The 22,351-nt window shown below is 50.5% G+C and overlaps 1 protein-coding gene across 1 annotated transcript in view; it reads right to left on the reverse strand.

The window, feature by feature from the left end:
• The window catches only part of LOC144785725 (semaphorin-3F-like), a 472,039-nt gene that overhangs the window by 61,491 nt on the left and 388,197 nt on the right, over positions 1 to 22,351 (reverse strand). The window contains exons 10-12 of the mRNA XM_078664515.1: positions 19,818 to 19,887; positions 15,567 to 15,711; positions 512 to 734 (exon numbers count right to left, since the gene is read on the reverse strand). Coding sequence (XP_078520641.1) covers positions 512 to 734; positions 15,567 to 15,711; positions 19,818 to 19,887 — 438 coding nt within the window. The remainder of the gene's footprint in view (positions 1 to 511; positions 735 to 15,566; positions 15,712 to 19,817; positions 19,888 to 22,351) is intronic.

Raw genomic sequence — 22,351 nt, forward strand, 5'->3', positions numbered from 1 at the left:
GGGCGAGGGAGAGTCAGCTGGGAGGCGGGAGCGGGGAGGAGACACGGGTCAGGGGTGGACAAACAACAACAAAATGGCTACTTAGGCTGAAAATAGAAACGGGGCACAGCCGAGTACCGGCAATGAACAAATGAAGTATTTAATTCTCAACAATGACGCGCTAACGTGCACAATAGTTAATCAGCAGATGCACTTTCAGTTTTAAAATGAGCAGGCTATATTATTTTTCAATCGGTAATGCTGCACAAATGGGCACTGTTATCTCTGTGCAGGCTACGATACCAAGCGCTATGTCAATGCGCGCGGTCACGGGTCCAGGCAGCAGGGAAGCAGGCAGCAATGAGGCACACGGTCTGGCAGGAAGAGAAGGAGCGTGGGGGAGCGACCGCTTGGGGGCAAGCCCAGGTGGTCACTTGAGGTGAGACCTTGAGGCGTGACCGCTGGGTCCTCTCAGGTGGCTACTTACATAGGGGACATATGAGTGTGCTGCAAATGAGAGGGTGGTCCCTACCTGTCCCCAGAAACAGCACCTCGTACCGGCCGTCCACAGCGTCCACCAGGTCCACGGCAATGCTGGTGAACTTGTAGTCCACGTTGGTGCGCACCACCAGCGGCTGGCGCTGCACGGGGTACACCGCATTGTACATGAGGGGGTGTGCACGGATGAAGTTCACCAGCTCATCAGGGAACTCCTTGGTGGACCGGAGGCCTGGAGTGAAGGTCCCCCCGGGGCACTGGGGAGAAAATGGCAGATTCAATATGGAACTCAAGTCAACACTTTCAACTCCTGAATTAAGTGTAAATTGTCTCTCTGACAGCGCCCTAAAGGGAGACCCAGCGTGAGTCTCTCTACCAACACAAGACACCAGGAAGAACAACTACAGCATCAATAAACCACAGCAACTAGTCCACTAGAGGCAACGGAAACAACCATGTAAAGCCTCCACCATACGTCCAATGACTCCATTCTTCCAGCCGGCTGTCCTGAGAGCTACAAGTAGTGAGTAGAGCTACAAGGCCATCCGGCCTCACACAGAACATATGTAGATGGAAACTTGAAGCAAGGGGGGTACATTGATAGCTCTTCGAAAGATACCAAGCTCTACTTTTCAAGTCCACCAGAACCAGGATTGCACACGTACCCTGAAGCCCAAACACCAGCACAGACCAACCGCCAGCACACACCAATCAACAGTACACACCAACCACCAGCACACACCAATCAACAGTACACACCAACCACCAGCACACACCAACCACCAGCACACACCAATCAACAGTACACACCAACCACCAGCACGCACCAATCAACAGACCAACCACCAGCACACACCAATCACCAGTACACACCAATCACCAGTACACACCAACCATCAGCACACACCAACCACCAGCACACACCAATCGCCAGCACACACCAACCGCCAGCACACACCAACCGCCAGCACACACCAATCAACAGCACACACCAACCACCAGCACACACCAACCACCAGCACACACCAATCGCCAGCACAAACCAATCGCCAGCACACACCAACCGCCAGCACACACCAACCGCCAGCACACACCAATCAACAGCACACACCAATCACCAGTACACACCAACCACCAGCACACACCAACCACCAGCACATACCAATCACCAGCACACACCAACCACCAGCACACACCAATCACCAGCACACACAAATCACCAGTACACACCAATCACCAGCACACACCAATCACCAGACCAACCACCAGCAGACACCAGCACACACCAACCACCAGCACACACCAACCACCAGCACACACCAACCACCAGCACACACCAATCACCAGCACACACCAACCACCAGCACACACCAATCAACAGCACACACCATCCACCAGCACACACCAATCACCAGTACACACCAACCACCAGCACACACCAACCGCCAGCACACACCAATCGCCAGTACACACCAACCACCAGCACACACCAATCACCAGTACACACAGACGGTGCAGAGCAGGAATATCGTCAGGGAAATATCGTCTGACATAAATATCCCCGCAGAAATATCGAATTGAAGACATATCGATAACAAAAAAATAGTTTGACCAGAATATCGACAGACAGGTAAGTAATATCGATAACAATAATATAGTTGTAATAAATATCGTTTACAAAAATATCGATTTTTTAATAATGTCAAGTATTTTAGTGTTTTTAATGAGAATTGTTTGTCATTTTAATATATGTTGTTTAATTCTAATAGTTATTAATGTATATTATGTTGAATTTTGTGTTATTAGTTTCGTAGCGGGTTGTGGGTTTATAGGGGAATAGGGTGGGAAGTAATTTAAATATATAAAATTAATTGATTAATTAATGTGTTAATTTAATAATTATGTGTTAATTAATTTCAATTAGTCAATTATTAATTAATTATGTTAATTAATTAATTATGTTAATTGTTTAATTCATTTTAGGTGTGTGTAGTGGAGTTTATATGTGTAAATGGTGTGAAGTAATTACATTGTTATTGATTGATTATTAAATACTTTATACATTAATTACCATTAATTAATTATTAATTATTAATTGTAAATGTGTAATTAAATTTAGGTTTGTGTTGTGGTGTTTATAAGTGTATAGTGTGAAATCTGTCAATTAAATAATTAATTAATAAAAAAAATATATAATTATCATGAATTAATTAGTAAATATTAAATGTAATTGTGTAATTATTTTTAGGTGTGTGGTGGATATTATGGTGTTAAATAATGTGTAAATATATATTTTTTTATTATCTTTGTTAATAATAAAATATTTAAATGTATATATTATTTATGTTTATATTGGAAATTAAATGTAATAAAAAATTTGATATATTTTTTTTTTATTGTTTTGGGTTCCAGCGCTTTCCCTACTGTTGTACCCTGTGGAGTGGGAATAGTAATTTTTACCCCTACGCTATCCAATGCTTTCCCTACTGTTGCACTCTCTGGAGTGGGAATAGTAATTTAAACCCCTACGCTATCCAACGCTTTCCCTACTGTTGCACCCTCTGGAGTGGGAATAGTAATTTTTACTCCAACGCTATCCAACGCTTCCCCTACTGTTGCACCCTCTGGAGTGGGAATAGTGATTTTTACCCCTACGCTATCCAGCGCTTTCCCTACTGTTGCACCCATTGGAGTGGGAATAGTCATTTTTACCTCTACGCTATCCAACGCTTTCCCTACTGTTGCACTCACTGGAGTTGGAATAGTAATTTTTACCCCTACGCTATCCAACGCTTTCCCTACTGTTGCACCCTTTGGAGGGGGAATAGTAATTTTTACTCCTAGGCTATCCCACGCTTTCCCTACTGTTGCACCCTTTGGAGTGGGAATAGTAATTTTTACCTCTACGCTATCCAACGCTTTCCCTACTGTTGCACTCACTGGAGTTAGAATAGTAATTTTTACCCCTTACGCTATCCAACGCTTTCCCTACTATTGCACCCTCTGGAGTGGGAATAGTAATTTTTACCCCTACGCTATCCAACGCTTTCCCTACTGTTGCACCCTTTGGAGTGGAAATAGTAATTTTTACACCTACGCTATCCAATGCTTTCCCTACTGTTGCACCCTCTGGTTTGGGAATAGTAATTTTTACTCCTACGCTATCCAACGCTTTCCCTACTGTTGCACCCTCTGGAGTGGGAATAGTAATTTTTACCCCTACTCTATCCAGCGCTTTCCCTACTGTTGTACCCTTTGGAGTGGGAATAGTAATTTCTACCTCTGCGCTATCCAGCGCTTTCCCTACTGTTTCACTCACTGGAGTTGGAATAGTAATTTTTACCCCTACGCTATCCAACGCTTTCCCTACTGTTGCACCCTTTGGAGTGGAAATAGTAATTTTTACCCCTACGCTATCCAACGCTTTCCCTACTGTTGCACCCACTGGAGTGGGAATAGTAATTTTTACCCCTACGCTATCCAACGCTTTCCCTACTGTTGCACCCTCTGGAGTGGGAATAGTAATTTTTACCCCTACGCTATCCAACGCTTTCCCTACTGTTGCACCCTTTGGAGTGGAAATAGTAATTTTTACCCCTACGCTATCAAATGTTTTAACTACTAATGTTTTAATTTTGTTATTAAATGTATGTATTATTATTTTTTAATACTTGTATGTGTTAATTAAATATAGAAAATGTTATTTTATTCAAAATGTTTTATATATGTTTTTATTTTATTTTTATATAATGATTAAAGTTTATTAATTAAATAAAGAAAATAATAAAATGTATTTAAGAAAATATATGTATATGTACACATTTATTAAGTTTATAAATTATTAAATTAAGTTTATTTGTTATAAATAGTTAAAATATAAATGTAATGTCATTTATTTTGTTAATAATATTAATAATATTTAATTATTTAATTTAAGTTATAATATTTTTTAAAGTCGATATTTTTTACATCTATATTTTTGAGTCGATATTATTGTACTTACCTGTTTAAGTATAGGGAGTCGATATTTTTGTAATCGATATTTTTACATCTATATTTTTGTAAACTATATTTTTGTAATCGATATTTAAACATGGAACCCACACAGACCACCAGCACACAACAATCAACAGCATACACCAACCACCTGCACACACCAAACACCAGCACACACAAACCACCAGCACACACCAATCACCAGTACACACCAACCACCAGCACACACCAAACAGCACACACCATCCACCAGCACACACCAATCACCAGTACACACCAACCACCAGCACACACCAACCGCCAGCACACACCAATCACCAGTACACACCAACCACCAGCACACACCAATCACCAGCACACACCAACCACCAGCACACACCAATCACCAGTACACAAAGACCACCAGCACACAACAATCAACAGCATACACCAACCACCTGCACACACCAAACACCAGCACACACAAACCACCAGCAAACACCAATCACCAGCACACCCCAATCACCAGCACACCCCAATCACCAGTACACACCAACCACCAGCACACACCAACCACCAGCACACACCAATCACCAGCACACACCAACCACCAGCACACACCAACCGCCAGCACACACCAACCGACAGCACACACCAACTGCCAGCACACACCAATCAACACTACACACCAATCAACACTACACACCAACCACCAGCACACACCAACCGCCAGCACACACCAACCGCCAGCACACACCAATCCACAGTACACAGCAACCACCAGCACACACCAATCACCAGTGTGCCAGGACACCCCAGCAAGGAGCCCATCAGTGGCATACATCCAGCACACCCCTACATAGTGTAATCTGAACATATTAACCATACTACGCCAGTACAATGGAACTAACATTACAATAGTACAGATCACACCAACCACCAGCTTACACTCATGACCAGCACAGGCCAGTACACTCTCAGGACTGGCACGCGGGAACACCTAAAATAAACAGTTCACCAGGAGGAGAAACCTCCATGTAATCACGCTCTGCTAGGCAGGCTTTGGTTAGTTAGGAGACGCTTTGACTTTAGAAACAGGCTTCTTGTGACTACAACCTGCCTGTGACAGAGTGAGTGCCGATGACTGCAACCTGCATGAGAGTGAGTGCCGATGACTGAAACCTGCATGAGATAGCCTGTGAGTGCCGATGACTGAAACCCGCATGAGATAGCCTGTGAGTGCCGGTGACTGCAGCCCGCATAAGATAGCCTGTGAGTGCCGATGACTGAAACCCGCATGAGATAGCCTGTGAGTGCCGGTGACTGAAACCTGCATGAGATAGCCTGTGAGTGCCGATGACTGAAACCCGCATGAGATAGCCTGTGAGTGCCGATGACTGAAACCCACATGAGATAGCCTGTAAGTGCTGATGACTGAAACCCGCATGAGATAGCCTGTGAGTGCCGATGACTGAAACCCGCATGAGATAGCCTGTGAGTGCCGATGACTGAAACCTGCATGAGATAGCCTGTGAGTGCCGATGACTGAAACCTGCATGAGATACCCTGTGAGTGCCGATGACTGAAACCCGCATGAGATAGCCTGTGAGTGCCGATGACTGAAACCCGCATGTGATAGCCTGTGAGTGCCGGTGACTGCAACCTGCATGAGATAGCCTGTGAGTGCCGATGACTGCAGCCCGCATGAGATAGCCTGTGAGTGCCGATGACTGAAACCCGCATGAGATAGCCTGTGAGTGCCGATGACTGCAGCCTGCATGAGATAGCCTGTGAGTGCCGATGATTGAAACCCGCATGTGATAGCCTGTGAGTGCCGATGACTGAAACCCGCATGTGATAGCCTGTGAGGGCCGATGACTGAAACCCGCATGTGATAGCCTGTGAGTGCCGATGACTGAAACCCGCATGTGATAGCCTGTGAGTGCCGATGACTGAAACCCGCATGAGATAGCCTGTGAGTGCCGATGACTGAAACCCGCATGAGATAACCTGTGAGTGCCGATGACTGAAACCTGCATGAGATAGCCTGTGAGTGCCAATGACTGAAACCCACATGAGATAGCCTGTGAGTGCCGATGACTGAAACCCACATGACATAGCCTGTGAGTGCCGATGACTGAAACCCACATGAGATAGCCTGTGAGTGCCGATGACTGAAACCTGCATGAGATAGCCTGTGAGTGCCAATGACTGAAACCCGCATGCGATAGCCTGTGAGTACCGATGACTGAAACCTGCATGAGATAGCCTGTGAGTGCCAATGACTGAAAGCCGCATGCGATAGCCTGTGAGTACCGATGACTGAAACCTGCATGAGATAGCCTGTGAGTGCCGATAACTGAAACCTGCATGAGATAGCCTGTGAGTGCCGATGACTGCAACCCTCATGAGATAGCCTGAGAGTGCCGATGACTAAAACCTGCATGAGATAGCCTGTGAGTACCGATGACTGAAACCCACATGAGATAGCTTGTGAGTGCCGGTGACTGCAACCTGCATGACATAGCCTGTAAGTGCTGATGACTGAAACCTGCATGAGATAGCCTGTGAGTGCCGGTGACTGCAACCTGCATGACATAGCCTGTAAGTGCTGATGACTGAAACCTGCATGAGATAGCCTGTGAGTGCCGGTGACTGCAACCTGCATGAGATAGCCTGTGAGTGCCGATGACTGCAACCTGCATGAGATAGCCTGTGAGTGCCGGTGACTGCAACCTGCATGACATAGCCTGTAAGTGCTGATGACTGAAACCTGCATGAGATAGCCTGTGAGTGCCGATGACTGCAACCTGCATGACATAGCCTGTAAGTGCCGGTGACTGCAACCTGCATGACATAGCCTGTAAGTGCTGATGACTGAAACCTGCATGAGATAGCCTGTGAGTGCCGATGACTGCAACCCGCATGAGATAGCCTGTAAGTGCTGATGACTGAAACCTGCATGAGATAGCCTGTGAGTGCCGATGACTGAAACCCGCATGAGATAGCCTGTGAGTGCTGATGACTGCAACCTGCATGAGATAGCCTGTGAGTGCCGATAACTGAAACCCACATGAGATAGCCTGTGAGTGCCGGTGACTGCAACCTGCATGACATAGCCTGTAAGTGCTGATGACTGCAACCCACATGAGAAAGCCATTGAGTGCCGATGACTGAAACCCGCATGAGATAGCCTGTGAGTGCCGATAACTGAAACCCGCATGAGATAGCCTGTGAGTGCCAATGACTGAAAGCCGCATGCGATAGCCTGTGAGTACCGATGACTGAAACCTGCATGAGATAGCCTGTGAGTGCCGATAACTGAAACCTGCATGAGATAGCCTGTGAGTGCCGATGACTGCAACCCTCATGAGATAGCCTGAGAGTGCCGATGACTAAAACCTGCATGAGATAGCCTGTGAGTACCGATGACTGAAACCCACATGAGATAGCTTGTGAGTGCCGGTGACTGCAACCTGCATGACATAGCCTGTAAGTGCTGATGACTGAAACCTGCATGAGATAGCCTGTGAGTGCCGGTGACTGCAACCTGCATGACATAGCCTGTAAGTGCTGATGACTGAAACCTGCATGAGATAGCCTGTGAGTGCCGGTGACTGCAACCTGCATGAGATAGCCTGTGAGTGCCGATGACTGCAACCTGCATGAGATAGCCTGTGAGTGCCGGTGACTGCAACCTGCATGACATAGCCTGTAAGTGCTGATGACTGAAACCTGCATGAGATAGCCTGTGAGTGCTGATGACTGCAACCTGCATGACATAGCCTGTAAGTGCCGGTGACTGCAACCTGCATGACATAGCCTGTAAGTGCTGATGACTGAAACCTGCATGAGATAGCCTGTGAGTGCCGATGACTGCAACCCGCATGAGATAGCCTGTAAGTGCTGATGACTGAAACCTGCATGAGATAGCCTGTGAGTGCCGATGACTGAAACCCGCATGAGATAGCCTGTGAGTGCTGATGACTGCAACCTGCATGAGATAGCCTGTGAGTGCCGATAACTGAAACCCACATGAGATAGCCTGTGAGTGCCGGTGACTGCAACCTGCATGACATAGCCTGTAAGTGCTGATGACTGCAACCCACATGAGAAAGCCATTGAGTGCCGATGACTGAAACCCGCATGAGATAGCCTGTGAGTGCCGATAACTGAAACCCGCATGAGATAGCCTGTGAGTGCCGGTGACTGCAACCTGCATGACATAGCCTGTAAGTGCTGATGACTGAAACCTGCATGAGATAGCCTGTGAGTGCCGATGACTGCAACCTGCATGAGATAGCCTGTGAGTGCCGGTGACTGCAACCTGCATGACATAGCCTGTAAGTGCTGATGACTGAAACCTGCATGAGATAGCCTGTGAGTGCCGGTGACTGCAACCTGCATGAGATAGCCTGTGAGTGCCGGTGACTGCAACCTGCATGAGATAGCCTGTGAGTGCCGATGACTGAAACCCGCATGAGATAGCCTGTGAGTGCCGATGACTGAAACCCACATGAGATAGCCTGTGAGTGCCGATGACTGAAACCCGCATGAGATAGCCTGTGAGTGCCGATGACTGAAACCTGCATGAGATAGCCTGTGAGTGCCGATGACTGAAACCCACATGAGATAGCCTGTGAGTGCCGATGACTGAAACCTGCATGAGATAGCCTGTGAGTGCCGATGACTGAAACCCGCATGAGATAGCCTGTGAGTGCCGATGACAAACCCGCATGAGATAGCCTGTGAGTGCCGGTGACTGCAACCTGCATGAGATAGCCTGTGAGTGCCGATGACTGAAACCCGCATGCGATAGCCTGTGAGTACCGATGACTGAAACCTGCATGAGATAGCCTGTGAGTGCCAATGACTGAAAGCCGCATGCGATAGCCTGTGAGTACCGATGACTGAAACCTGCATGAGATAGCCTGTGAGTACCGATGACTGAAACCTGCATGTGATAGCCTGTGAGTGCCGATGACTGAAACCCGCATGTGATAGCCTGTGAGTGCCGATGACTGAAACCTGCATGAGATAGCCTGTGAGTGCCAATGACTGAAACCCGCATGAGATAGCCTGTGAGTGCCGATGACTGCAGCCCGCATGAGATAGCCTGTGAGTGCCGATGACTGCAGCCTGCATGAGATACCCTGTGAGTGCCGATGACTGAAACCCGCATGTGATAGCCTGTGAGTGCCGATGACTGAAACCCGCATGTGATAGCCTGTGAGTGCCGATGACTGAAACCCGCATGTGATAGCCTGTGAGTGCCGATGACTGAAACCCGCATGTGATAGCCTGTGAGTGCCGATGACTGAAACCCGCATGAGATAGCCTGTGAGTACCGATGACTGAAACCTGCATGAGATAGCCTGTGAGTGCCGATGACTGAAACCCGCATGAGATAACCTGTGAGTGCCGATGACTGAAACCTGCATGAGATAGCCTGTGAGTGCCAATGACTGAAACCCACATGAGATAGCCTGTAAGTGCTGATGACTGAAACCTGCATGAGATAGCCTGTGAGTGCCAATGACTGAAACCCACATGAGATAGCCTGTGAGTGCCGATGACTGAAACCCACATGAGATAGCCTGTGAGTGCCGATGACTGAAACCCGCATGAGATAGCCTGTGAGTGCCGATGACTGAAACCTGCATGAGATAGCCTGTGAGTGCCGATGACTGAAACCTGCATGAGATAGCCTGTGAGTGCCGATGACTGAAACCCACATGAGATAGCCTGTGAGTGCCGATGACTGAAACCTGCATGAGATAGCCTGTGAGTGCCAATGACTGAAACCCGCATGCGATAGCCTGTGAGTACCGATGACTGAAACCCGCATGAGATAGCCTGTGAGTGCCGGTGACTGCAACCTGCATGACATAGCCTGTAAGTGCTGATGACTGAAACCTGCATGAGATAGCCTGTGAGTGCCGGTGACTGCAACCTGCATGACATAGCCTGTAAGTGCTGATGACTGAAACCTGCATGAGATAGCCTGTGAGTGCAACCTGCATGAGATAGCCTGTGAGTGCAACCTGCATGACATAGCCTGTAAGTGCTGATGACTGAAACCTGCATGAGATAGCCTGTGAGTGCAACCTGCATGAGATAGCCTGTGAGTGCCGGTGACTGCAACCTGCATGACATAGCCTGTAAGTGCTGATGACTGAAACCTGCATGAGATAGCCTGTGAGTGCCGATGACTGCAACCCGCATGAGATAGCCTGTAAGTGCTGATGACTGAAACCTGCATGAGATAGCCTGTGAGTGCCGATGACTGCAACCTGCATGAGATAGCCTGTGAGTGCCGATAACTGAAACCCACATGAGATAGCCTGTGAGTGCCGGTGACTGCAACCTGCATGACATAGCCTGTAAGTGCTGATGACTGCAACCCACATGAGAAAGCCATTGAGTGCCGATGACTGAAACCCGCATGAGATAGCCTGTGAGTGCCGATAACTGAAACCCGCATGAGATAGCCTGTGAGTGCCGGTGACTGCAACCTGCATGACATAGCCTGTAAGTGCTGATGACTGAAACCTGCATGAGATAGCCTGTGAGTGCCGGTGACTGAAACCTGCATGACATAGCCTGTAAGTGCTGATGACTGCAACCCACATGAGAAAGCCATTGAGTGCCGATGACTGAAACCTGCATGAGATAGCCTGTGAGTGCCGATAACTGAAACCCGCATGAGATAGCCTGTGAGTGCCGGTGACTGCAACCTGCATGAGATAGCCTGTGAGTGCCGGTGACTGCAACCTGCATGAGATAGCCTGTGAGTGCCGATGACTGAAACCTGCATGAGATAGCCTGTGAGTGCCTGTGACTGAAACCTGCATGTGACGGCCTGTGAGTACCGTTGACTGCAATGTGCAAGTGACAGCCTGTGAGTGCCAGTGAAAGCAAACTGCCTGTGAAAGCGTGTGAGGGCTGGTGACTGCAACCTGCATGTGATGGTCTGTGAGTGCTGCTGCCTGCAACCTGCATGACATAGCCTGTAAGTGCTGATGACTGAAACCTGCATGAGATAGCCTGTGAGTGCCGGTGACTGCAACCTGCATGAGATAGCCTGTGAGTGCCGATGACTGAAACCCGCATGAGATAGCCTGTGAGTGCCGATGATTGAAACCTGCATGAGATAGCCTGTGAGTGCCGGTGACTGCAACCTGCATGACATAGCCTGTAAGTGCTGATGACTGCAACCTGCATGACATAGCCTGTAAGTGCTGATGACTGAAACCTGCATGAGATAGCCTGTGAGTGCCGGTGACTGCAACCTGCATGACATAGCCTGTAAGTGCTGATGACTGCAACCTGCATGAGATAGCCTGTGAGTGCCGATGACTGAAACCTGCATGACATAGCCTGTAAGTGCTGATGACTGCAACCTGCATGACATAGCCTGTAAGTGCTGATGACTGAAACCTGCATGAGATAGCCTGTGAGTGTCGATGACTGAAACCTGCATGAGATAGCCTGTGAGTGCCGATGACTGAAACCCACATGAGATAGCCTGTGAGTGCCGGTGACTGCAACCTGCATGCGATAGCCTGTGAGTGCCGATGACTGAAACCCGCATGAGATAGCCTGTGAGTGCCGATGACTGAAACCTGCATGAGATAGCCTGTGAGTGCCGGTGACTGCAACCCGCATGAGATAGCCTGTGAGTGCCGATGACTGAAACCCGCATGCGATAGCCTGTGAGTGCCGATGACTGAAACCCGCATGAGATAGCCTGTGAGTGCCGGTGACTGAAACCCGCATGAGATAGCCTGTGAGTGCCGATGACTGAAACCCGCATGAGATAGCCTGTGAGTGCCGATGACTGAAACCCGCATGAGATAGCCTGTGAGTGCCGGTGACTGCAACCTGCATGACATAGCCTGTAAGTGCTGATGACTGCAACCTGCATGACATAGCCTGTAAGTGCTGATGACTGAAACCTGCATGAGATAGCCTGTGAGTGTCGATGACTGAAACCTGCATGAGATAGCCTGTGAGTGCCGATGACTGAAACCCGCATGAGATAGCCTGTGAGTGCCGATGACTGCAACCTGCATGAGATAGCCTGTGAGTGCCGGTGACTGCAACCTGCATGACATAGCCTGTGAGTGCCGGTGACTGCAACCTGCATGACATAGCCTGTGAGTGCCGGTGACTGCAACCTGCATGAGATAGCCTGTGAGTGCCGGTGACTGCAACCTGCATGACATAGCCTGTAAGTGCTGATGACTGCAACCTGCATGACATAGCCTGTAAGTGCTGATGACTGAAACCTGCATGAGATAGCCTGTGAGTGTCGATGACTGAAACCTGCATGAGATAGCCTGTGAGTGCCGATGACTGAAACCCGCATGAGATAGCCTGTGAGTGCCGATGACTGAAACCCGCATGCGATAGCCTGTGAGTGCCGATGACTGAAACCCGCATGAGATAGCCTGTGAGTGCCGATGACTGAAACCCGCATGCGATAGCCTGTGAGTGCCGATGACTGAAACCTGCATGACATAGCCTGTGAGTGCCGATGACTGAAACCCGCATGCGATAGCCTGTGAGTGCCGATGACTGAAACCCGCATGAGATAGCCTGTGAGTGCCGATGACTGAAACCCGCATGAGATAGCCTGTGAGTGCCGGTGACTGAAACCCGCATGAGATAGCCTGTGAGTGCCTGTGACTGAAACCTGCATGTGACGGCCTGTGAGTACCGTTGACTGCAATGTGCAAGTGACAGCCTGTGAGTGCCAGTGAAAGCAAACTGCCTGTGAAAGCGTGTGAGGGCTGGTGACTGCAACCTGCATGTGATGGTCTGTGAGTGCTGCTGCCTGCAACCTGCATGACATAGCCTGTAAGTGCTGATGACTGAAACCTGCATGAGATAGCCTGTGAGTGCCGGTGACTGCAACCTGCATGAGATAGCCTGTGAGTGCCGATGACTGAAACCCGCATGAGATAGCCTGTGAGTGCCGATGATTGAAACCTGCATGAGATAGCCTGTGAGTGCCGGTGACTGCAACCTGCATGACATAGCCTGTAAGTGCTGATGACTGCAACCTGCATGACATAGCCTGTAAGTGCTGATGACTGAAACCTGCATGAGATAGCCTGTGAGTGCCGGTGACTGCAACCTGCATGACATAGCCTGTAAGTGCTGATGACTGCAACCTGCATGAGATAGCCTGTGAGTGCCGATGACTGAAACCTGCATGACATAGCCTGTAAGTGCTGATGACTGCAACCTGCATGACATACCCTGTAAGTGCTGATGACTGAAACCTGCATGAGATAGCCTGTGAGTGTCGATGACTGAAACCTGCATGAGATAGCCTGTGAGTGCCGATGACTGAAACCCACATGAGATAGCCTGTGAGTGCCGGTGACTGCAACCTGCATGCGATAGCCTGTGAGTGCCGATGACTGAAACCCGCATGAGATAGCCTGTGAGTGCCGATGACTGAAACCTGCATGAGATAGCCTGTGAGTGCCGGTGACTGCAACCCGCATGAGATAGCCTGTGAGTGCCGATGACTGAAACCCGCATGCGATAGCCTGTGAGTGCCGATGACTGAAACCCGCATGAGATAGCCTGTGAGTGCCGGTGACTGAAACCCGCATGAGATAGCCTGTGAGTGCCGATGACTGAAACCCGCATGAGATAGCCTGTGAGTGCCGATGACTGAAACCCGCATGAGATAGCCTGTGAGTGCCGGTGACTGCAACCTGCATGACATAGCCTGTAAGTGCTGATGACTGCAACCTGCATGACATAGCCTGTAAGTGCTGATGACTGAAACCTGCATGAGATAGCCTGTGAGTGTCGATGACTGAAACCTGCATGAGATAGCCTGTGAGTGCCGATGACTGAAACCCGCATGAGATAGCCTGTGAGTGCCGATGACTGCAACCTGCATGAGATAGCCTGTGAGTGCCGGTGACTGCAACCTGCATGACATAGCCTGTGAGTGCCGGTGACTGCAACCTGCATGACATAGCCTGTGAGTGCCGGTGACTGCAACCTGCATGAGATAGCCTGTGAGTGCCGGTGACTGCAACCTGCATGACATAGCCTGTAAGTGCTGATGACTGCAACCTGCATGACATAGCCTGTAAGTGCTGATGACTGAAACCTGCATGAGATAGCCTGTGAGTGTCGATGACTGAAACCTGCATGAGATAGCCTGTGAGTGCCGATGACTGAAACCCGCATGAGATAGCCTGTGAGTGCCGATGACTGAAACCCGCATGAGATAGCCTGTGAGTGCCGGTGACTGCAACCTGCATGAGATAGCCTGTGAGTGCCGGTGACTGCAACCTGCATGACATAGCCTGTGAGTGCCGATGACTGAAACCCGCATGCGATAGCCTGTGAGTGCCGATGACTGAAACCCGCATGAGATAGCCTGTGAGTGCCGATGACTGAAACCCGCATGAGATAGCCTGTGAGTGCCGGTGACTGAAACCCGCATGAGATAGCCTGTGAGTGCCGATGACTGCAACCTGCATGAGATAGCCTGTGAGTGCCAATGACTGAAACCCGCATGAGATAGCCTGTGAGTGCCGGTGACTGAAACCTGCATGAGATAGCCTGTGAGTGCCAATGACTGAAACCCGAATGAGATAGCCTGTGAGTGCCAATGACTGAAACCTGCATGAGATAGCCTGTGAGTGCCGATGACTGAAACCTGCATGAGATAGCCTGTGAGTGCCGATGACTGAAACCTGCAAGTGACAGCCTGTGAGTGCCAGTGAAAGCAACCTGCATGACATAGCCTGTAAGTGCTGATGACTGAAACCTGCTTGTGACAGCGTGAGTGCCGGTGACTGCAAACTGCATGTGATCATAACCCAATGTGTCTCTGCGGTTGGAGGTACATTGTATCACAGCTAGTGTACCCGGAGGTGGAGGTACACTGTATAGTTGTAGCCCCTGACATTCTTACCGCCCCGGGCCTAGGGTACGGGATCCGGCCCAGGTACGGGGCCCACTGGTAGTTGTGGCCCCTGAGACTGGATGTACTGTGTGTAGTTGTGGCCCCTGAGCTCCCCTCCGTGCTGTCAGTCCCTTTACCCTGCAGTTTAAGTGCCCCGGGCTGTACTTACCGCCCCGGGCCTGGGGTAGGGGATCCGGCCCAGGTATGGGGCCCACTGGTAGTTGTGGCCCTCCTTGTGAGCGAAGGGCCCGTTGAAGACGGTGCGCACGTCAGACATGGAGTAAACACAGATCGCCGAGCCCTTGAAGACAGACCTGGAAGAAAGAAGGAAACCATCAGAAGGGCCCCCCTAACTGGGCCAAGAAGCGCCTCAAAGCCTCCTGCTCTGGGTGAGAGCCCCATGAGCTGTCTCCAGCCATGAAGCTCCTCGAAGCCCTCTTCCTCTGGCTGAGACCCCCATGAGCTCCCCCTAACCCTGCCAGGAAGCTCCTTGAAGCCCTTCTGCTCTGGCTGAGACCCCAACGAGCACCCTCTAACCCGGCAAAGAAGCTCCTTGAAGCCCTTTTGCTTTTGGTGAACTCTCATAAGCTCTACAGTCAGGAGGCTCTCGGGCCCCCTCTCGCTGAGACCCCTATGAGCTCCCCCTCATCAGTCAGGAGGGCCCCGGCCTCTCCTCTCGCTGAGACCCCCATGAGCTCCCCCTCTCCATCCAGGAGGCTCCTGGAACACTTCGTGTCTACCTCCAAGACCCCTGGGGAACTTCATCGTGGGGACACCGCTGCTGCGTCCTCTCTGCGGAGGCCCTGATGCCTCCTCCCAGGGGCCCTGATGCCTCATCCCAGGGGCCCTGATGCCTCCTCCCAGGGGCCCTGATGCCTCATCCCAGGGGCCCTGATGCCTCATCCCAGGGGCCCTGATGCCTCGTCCCAGGGGCCCTGGTGCCTCGTCCCAGGGGCCCTGATGCCTCGTCCCAGGGGCCCTGATGCCGCATCCCAGGGGCCCTGATGCCTCATCCCACGGGCCCTGATGCCTCATCCCACGGGCCCTGATGCCTCATCCCACGGGCCTTGATGCCTCATCCCAGGGGCCCTGATGCCTCATCCCAGGGGCCCTGATGCCTCATCCCAGGGGCCCTGATGCCTCATCCCAGGGGCCCTGAAGCCTCATCCCAGGGGCCCTGATGCCTCATCCCAGGGGCCCTGATGCCTCATCCCAGGGGCCCTGATGCCTCATCCCAGGGGCCCCAATGCCTCATCCCAGGGGCCCCAATGCCTCATCCCAGGGGCCCTAATGCCTCCTCCCAGGGGCCCTGATGCCTCCTCCCAGGGGCCCTGATGCCTCATCCCAGGGGCCCTGATGCCTCATCCAGGGGCCCCTGGGAATCAGTGTCCATGGAGTCCCTTCATTGCAGGGCCGAACCCCACAGCCCACCGCTCACCTTCAAATCAGAGCTTTCAAGTTTTGAAAATTCTATGGAATGATAATTAATTAGGAATGTTTGATAATATTACAGGAAGTGACGTCACACAACCGTAATATCAATGACACCAGTCACACGACGAAAGCATCAGATTACAATTAAAAGGATTATCATGACACCAAACCTTACAGAGGAATCTTCTGACTTTCAATGTAGTGGGGAGGCACTCTGAGGTGCCCAAGAGAGCTCCACCCTCCTCTTAGGGGGTCGGGGGGGCTTCCATTCCAATGGATGAGTTCCTGGGGCCACCGTGGCTACCAAAAGCTGCGCAAAACAGAACTCAGAACTCAGTGACATTTAGAGTCAAGGCACTTGCTGCTCTCACCAGGTGCCACATTTAAGTTGGGGCCTGAGAGGTCAACCCACCCACCAAATGCGTGACTCTCACTCATGATGAGTAAGACTTGAGGTCTTTGTAATAATTCTGTGAGAGGCTCCGCCCCCTCAAAGTTTGGCCCCTTACAAGCTTTCCGTGCTGCAAAGCAGACTTTGTAACACTGAGTAGGGCAGAGTAATTTTATATCTACATCTGTTTCTTGGGTGTGGCCAAGTTGGCGTCTGGGTAGAATGCACACCTCTTTCCTCTGCCTGGCTCTGCCCCCACATGAACATCTGAAGGGCTCTCCAAGCCCAGTGATTAAAAAGTCCTGCAGCAAAATGGGGTAGAGAGTGGATGGAGGCAGATTGCGCTGGTCAAGTGTGGACCTGGGGGGGAGGGGAAGGGTTGGGACCGGGACTGAGCTGTGAGGGTAGCAGCCTCCACAGCTTACAGCTGAAGGGGCCCAGTATGCTGCCCAGAGAGGAGAGTGGCTTCAGCCCAGGAGCTGAGACACACAGATGGTGCACAAGCTGGCCAGCAAGTGAAGTGGCAGAACCTGAGGGAGAAGTGAGGCCTGCCCTCAGAGCTCTTCCCCCGGCTTTAGGCCAGGCTAAGTATGCGAGGCCAGAAATAGGTGGTGCTAGGGGTGGGCAGTAGAGCTATGCCGCCTGGATCTTGAAGATAAAAGACCCACATTTATTGCAAGCGCATAACAAAGATCTGGAGAATAGATCATGGAGGTAAAATATAAGAATTGAAGGTTTCCCCTCGGGCTCAGATGGATCGACCATGGACTCATATGTTCAGAGACTTTTCCAGAACACCTTAGCAATCGATAGCAGCAATAATGTCTAACTGCACAGGACACACAGTGTCTGCAGAACTACCACCACCAAAGGACTAAAAGCTCTGAACGTACTAACATGCCTGCAGAACTCTAAAATGAAGCAAGATATCTTGAAAGCAGCCAGAGACAGAGGATCAGAGGTTTTCAGAGGTCTAAAATATAATGGTTCGAAGATCTCTCCTCGATCACACGATAAAAGCAAAAACAATCCTGACCAATTATTGACTTTCTGACAGAGGACAGAAAATATGCATGGGGTCACCTGTTTCGATTGATCTGCAGGTGGAAAGGCCAATTCTATCAAATTCAATCAGTTTCCAAAGCCAAACACATCCTGGGGATTCCTGAAATGGAGCCACAGTGGAGAAGACCATCGAAGAAGACCAGAAAAACTATTGCTGTCAGTTCCAAGAGTGAACTAAACCGGACCCAACAACCATAGCGCAAGAAAAGCAAGCTGTACAGGAGAAGCTGACGGAGCAAGACGGCTCATGAAGCAACGAGATGTCATCCAGCCTTTGGCAAATAAGATGATCCTTAGTGACCCCAAAGAAGTTATGTGCTTGCTCGTGCGGTGTATTGCGGCCAGCGGTGGGCAGAAGAAATGGAGGAGGGACGAGAGGAGATGAGACTGGCTCATCCGGGTTGAAGTTAGACCTTCTGGAACAGTCACCAAAGAGATTGGTCTGTATGGGCCGGTTTCCTGGGCCAGTGTTTGTGGGGCGCTTTTTTGTAACTAGATCCAGGGGGGAAGATTTTATACAATACTAATAACGACTAAACTAAAGTGGGAGATGAAACTTGGCACTTATACATAGCAGGCGCTGCCCGGACCTTGGATGCCTTCCAAAACAAGGCACACCGCCTGTATGGAATCCAAAGTATTCACTATCAAAAGAATACATTTTAATGTGTGTCGTCTCAGTGGCTCCTCCTGGTGATTAGCAATGCTTTTCATGTTGTGTAATGGAAGGTATGACAGGCTTATCCAAGTATTCCGGGAAACCACTTACTGTCGAGGGACTGGCACAGACTAAAATTGGTTCTCTGAATAACACTTCTCCTCTGGCCCTTAAAAAAGGGAGCAGGTGACTATCCCGCCTTGCAGTCACTTCCATGGAGGTATGTGAGAGGCTTGTGGGGTAAAGGGCAGAGTGCTCGCGCTCCGAATGAGAATGGGGCCTGAGAATATTACGGTGGACAATATCTACGCCCCCCAATGAGGGTCAGGCGTAAGTTAACAGACATTATCAAGTCTGTGGACAAGGCAATACCCATAAGGGGGACTTCCATTTGACAAGGGATAGAAGTAAAGATAGATCAGGACAGAGATATGGGCAATGGGGGCCTTCACCGAGAAACGTGGTTAAAAGAGGAGGGACTGCAGGATATTTGGAGGTGCAGGCACCCCTCTGCGTGGAATTAGACCGTTCCATCTACAGCGCATTGCACCTATGCAACATTGGATTACTTTCTGGGTGCAACACATGCATGTTATGCAAACTCAGATGGTCGATGTTGGGCGACTGTGCCCTCCGACCCTGCTTTGGTGACTTGTCTTGAGAATCTGCCAGACCGTAGGGACCCAGGGTTTGTGGATGCTTAGGATAGACTCACGCGAAATGAAACTGGGGAGTACTTCAAGGCACTATACTATTACGAGGCGCGACTGTCAGCGAGAGGGCAGTACTTGGAGGAGGTATTAGCGAGACCACAGTACCCCGGCCACAGTACAGAGTGAGTACTGGGCTCCAGAGACCCTCGCAGAGCTCACCCCAGAGTGGAGAAGACGCCGTACAGCAGGGGGCTCTTCTCATCCTGAGTGGGCTGTATGAAGACATCACCTGCAAGAGAGAAAGAGACAGAGGGATTAGAAGCGAGGCCGGAGGGGTCAGGAGTAGAAGAGAGACCAGGAAAGAGCCGGAGCAGAAGAGACAGTAAGTGAGAAAAACGGGGAGAGCATGAGTAGAAAAGACACCAGGGCACGGTGTGAGTAGAAAAAAACACCTAGGGATAGTGTGAATAGAAGAGATACTAGGAAGAACTGGAGCAGAAGTGACTGGGTATAGGGTGACTAGTAGAGCGAAAGAGAACATCATGAGTAGAAGAGACACTGAGGGGTGGTGTGAGTAGAAGAGACACCGAGGGGTGGTGTGAGTAGAAGAGACACTGAGGGGTGGTGTGAGTAGAAGAGACACCGAGGGGTGGTGTGAGTAGAAGAGACACTGAGGGGTGGTGTGAGTAGAAGAGACACTGAGGGGTGGTGTGAGTAGAAGAGACACTGAGGGGTGGTGTGAGTAGAAGAGACACCGGGGGGTGGTGTGAGTAGAAGAGACACCGAGGGGTGGTGTGAGTAGAAGAGACACCGAGGGGTGGTGTGAGTAGAAGAGACACGGAGGGGTGGTGTGAGTAGAAGAGACACTGAGGGGTGGTGTGAGTAGAAGAGACACTGAGGGGTGGTGTGAGTAGAAGAGACACCGAGGGGTGGTGTGAGTAGAAGAGACACTGAGGGGTGGTGTGAGTAGAAGAGACACTGAGGGGTGGTGTGAGTAGAAGAGACACCGAGGGGTGGTGTGAGTAGAAGAGACACTGAGGGGTGGTGTGAGTAGAAGAGACACTGAGGGGTGGTGTGAGTAGAAGAGACACCGAGGGGTGGTGTGAGTAGAAGAGACACTGAGGGGTGGTGTGAGTAGAAGAGACACTGAGGGGTGGTGTGAGTAGAAGAGACACTGAGGGGTGGTGTGAGTAGAAGAGACACCGAGGGGTGGTATGAGTAGAAGAGACACCGAGGGGTGGTGTGAGTAGAAGAGACACCGAGGGGTGGTGTGAGTAGAAGAGACACTGAGGGGTGGTGTGAGTAGAAGAGACACAGAGGGGTGGTATGAGTAGAAGAGACACTGAGGGGTGGTGTGAGTAGAAGAGACACTGAGGGGTGGTGTGAGTAGAAGAGACACCGAGGGGTGGTGTGAGTAGAAGAGACACTGAGGGGTGGTGTGAGTAGAAGAGACACTGAGGGGTGGTGTGAGTAGAAGAGACACCGAGGGGTGGTGTGAGTAGAAGAGACACTGAGGGGTGGTGTGAGTAGAAGAGACACTGAGGGGTGGTGTGAGTAGAAGAGACACTGAGGGGTGGTGTGAGTAGAAGAGACACCGAGGGGTGGTATGAGTAGAAGAGACACCGAGGGGTGGTGTGAGTAGAAGAGACACCGAGGGGTGGTGTGAGTAGAAGAGACACTGAGGGGTGGTGTGAGTAGAAGAGACACAGAGGGGTGGTGTGAGTAGAAGAGACACTGAGGGGTGGTATGAGTAGAAGAGACACTGAGGGGTGGTGTGAGTAGAAGAGACACCGAGGGGTGGTATGAGTAGAAGAGACACCGAGGGGTGGTGTGAGTAGAAGAGACACCGAGGGGTGGTGTGAGTAGAAGAGACACTGAGGGGTGGTGTGAGTAGAAGAGACACAGAGGGGTGGTATGAGTAGAAGAGACACTGAGGGGTGGTGTGAGTAGAAGAGACACTGAGGGGTGGTGTGAGTAGAAGAGGCACCGAGGGGTGGTGTGAGTAGAAGAGACACCGAGGGGTGGTGTGAGTAGAAGAGACACTGAGGGGTGGTGTGAGTAGAAGAGACACTGAGGGGTGGTGTGAGTAGAAGAGACACTGAGGGGTGGTGTGAGTAGAAGAGACACTGAGGGGTGGTGTGAGTAGAAGAGACACTGAGGGGTGGTGTGAGTAGAAGAGACACTGAGGGGTGGTGTGAGTAGAAGAGACACTGAGGGGTGGTGTGAGTAGAAGAGACACCTGGGGGTGGTGTGAGTAGAAGAGACACCGAGGGGTGGTATGAGTAGAAGAGACACCGAGGGGTGGTATGAGTAGAAGAGACACCGAGGGGTGGTGTGAGTAGAAGAGACACCGAGGGGTGGTATGAGTAGAAGAGACACTGAGGGGTGGTGTGAGTAGAAGAGACACTGAGGGGTGGTGTGAGTAGAAGAGACACCGAGGGGTGGTATGAGTAGAAGAGACACTGAGGGGTGGTGTGAGTAGAAGAGACACCGAGGGGTGGTATGAGTAGAAGAGACACTGAGGGTTGGTGTGAGTAGAAGAGACACTGATGGGTGGTGTGAGTAGAAGAGACACTGATGGGTGGTGTGAGTAGAAGAGACACCGAGGGGTGGTGTGAGTAGAAGAGACACCTGGGGGTGGTGTGAGTAGAAGAGACACTGATGGGTGGTGTGAGTAGAAGAGACACCGAGGGGTGGTGTGAGTAGAAGAGACACCTGGGGGTGGTGTGAGTAGAAGAGACACCGAGGGGCGG

This window comes from Lissotriton helveticus, chromosome 10 (genome assembly GCF_964261635.1).
Source record: "Lissotriton helveticus chromosome 10, aLisHel1.1, whole genome shotgun sequence".
Classification (NCBI taxonomy): domain Eukaryota; kingdom Metazoa; phylum Chordata; class Amphibia; order Caudata; family Salamandridae; genus Lissotriton; species Lissotriton helveticus.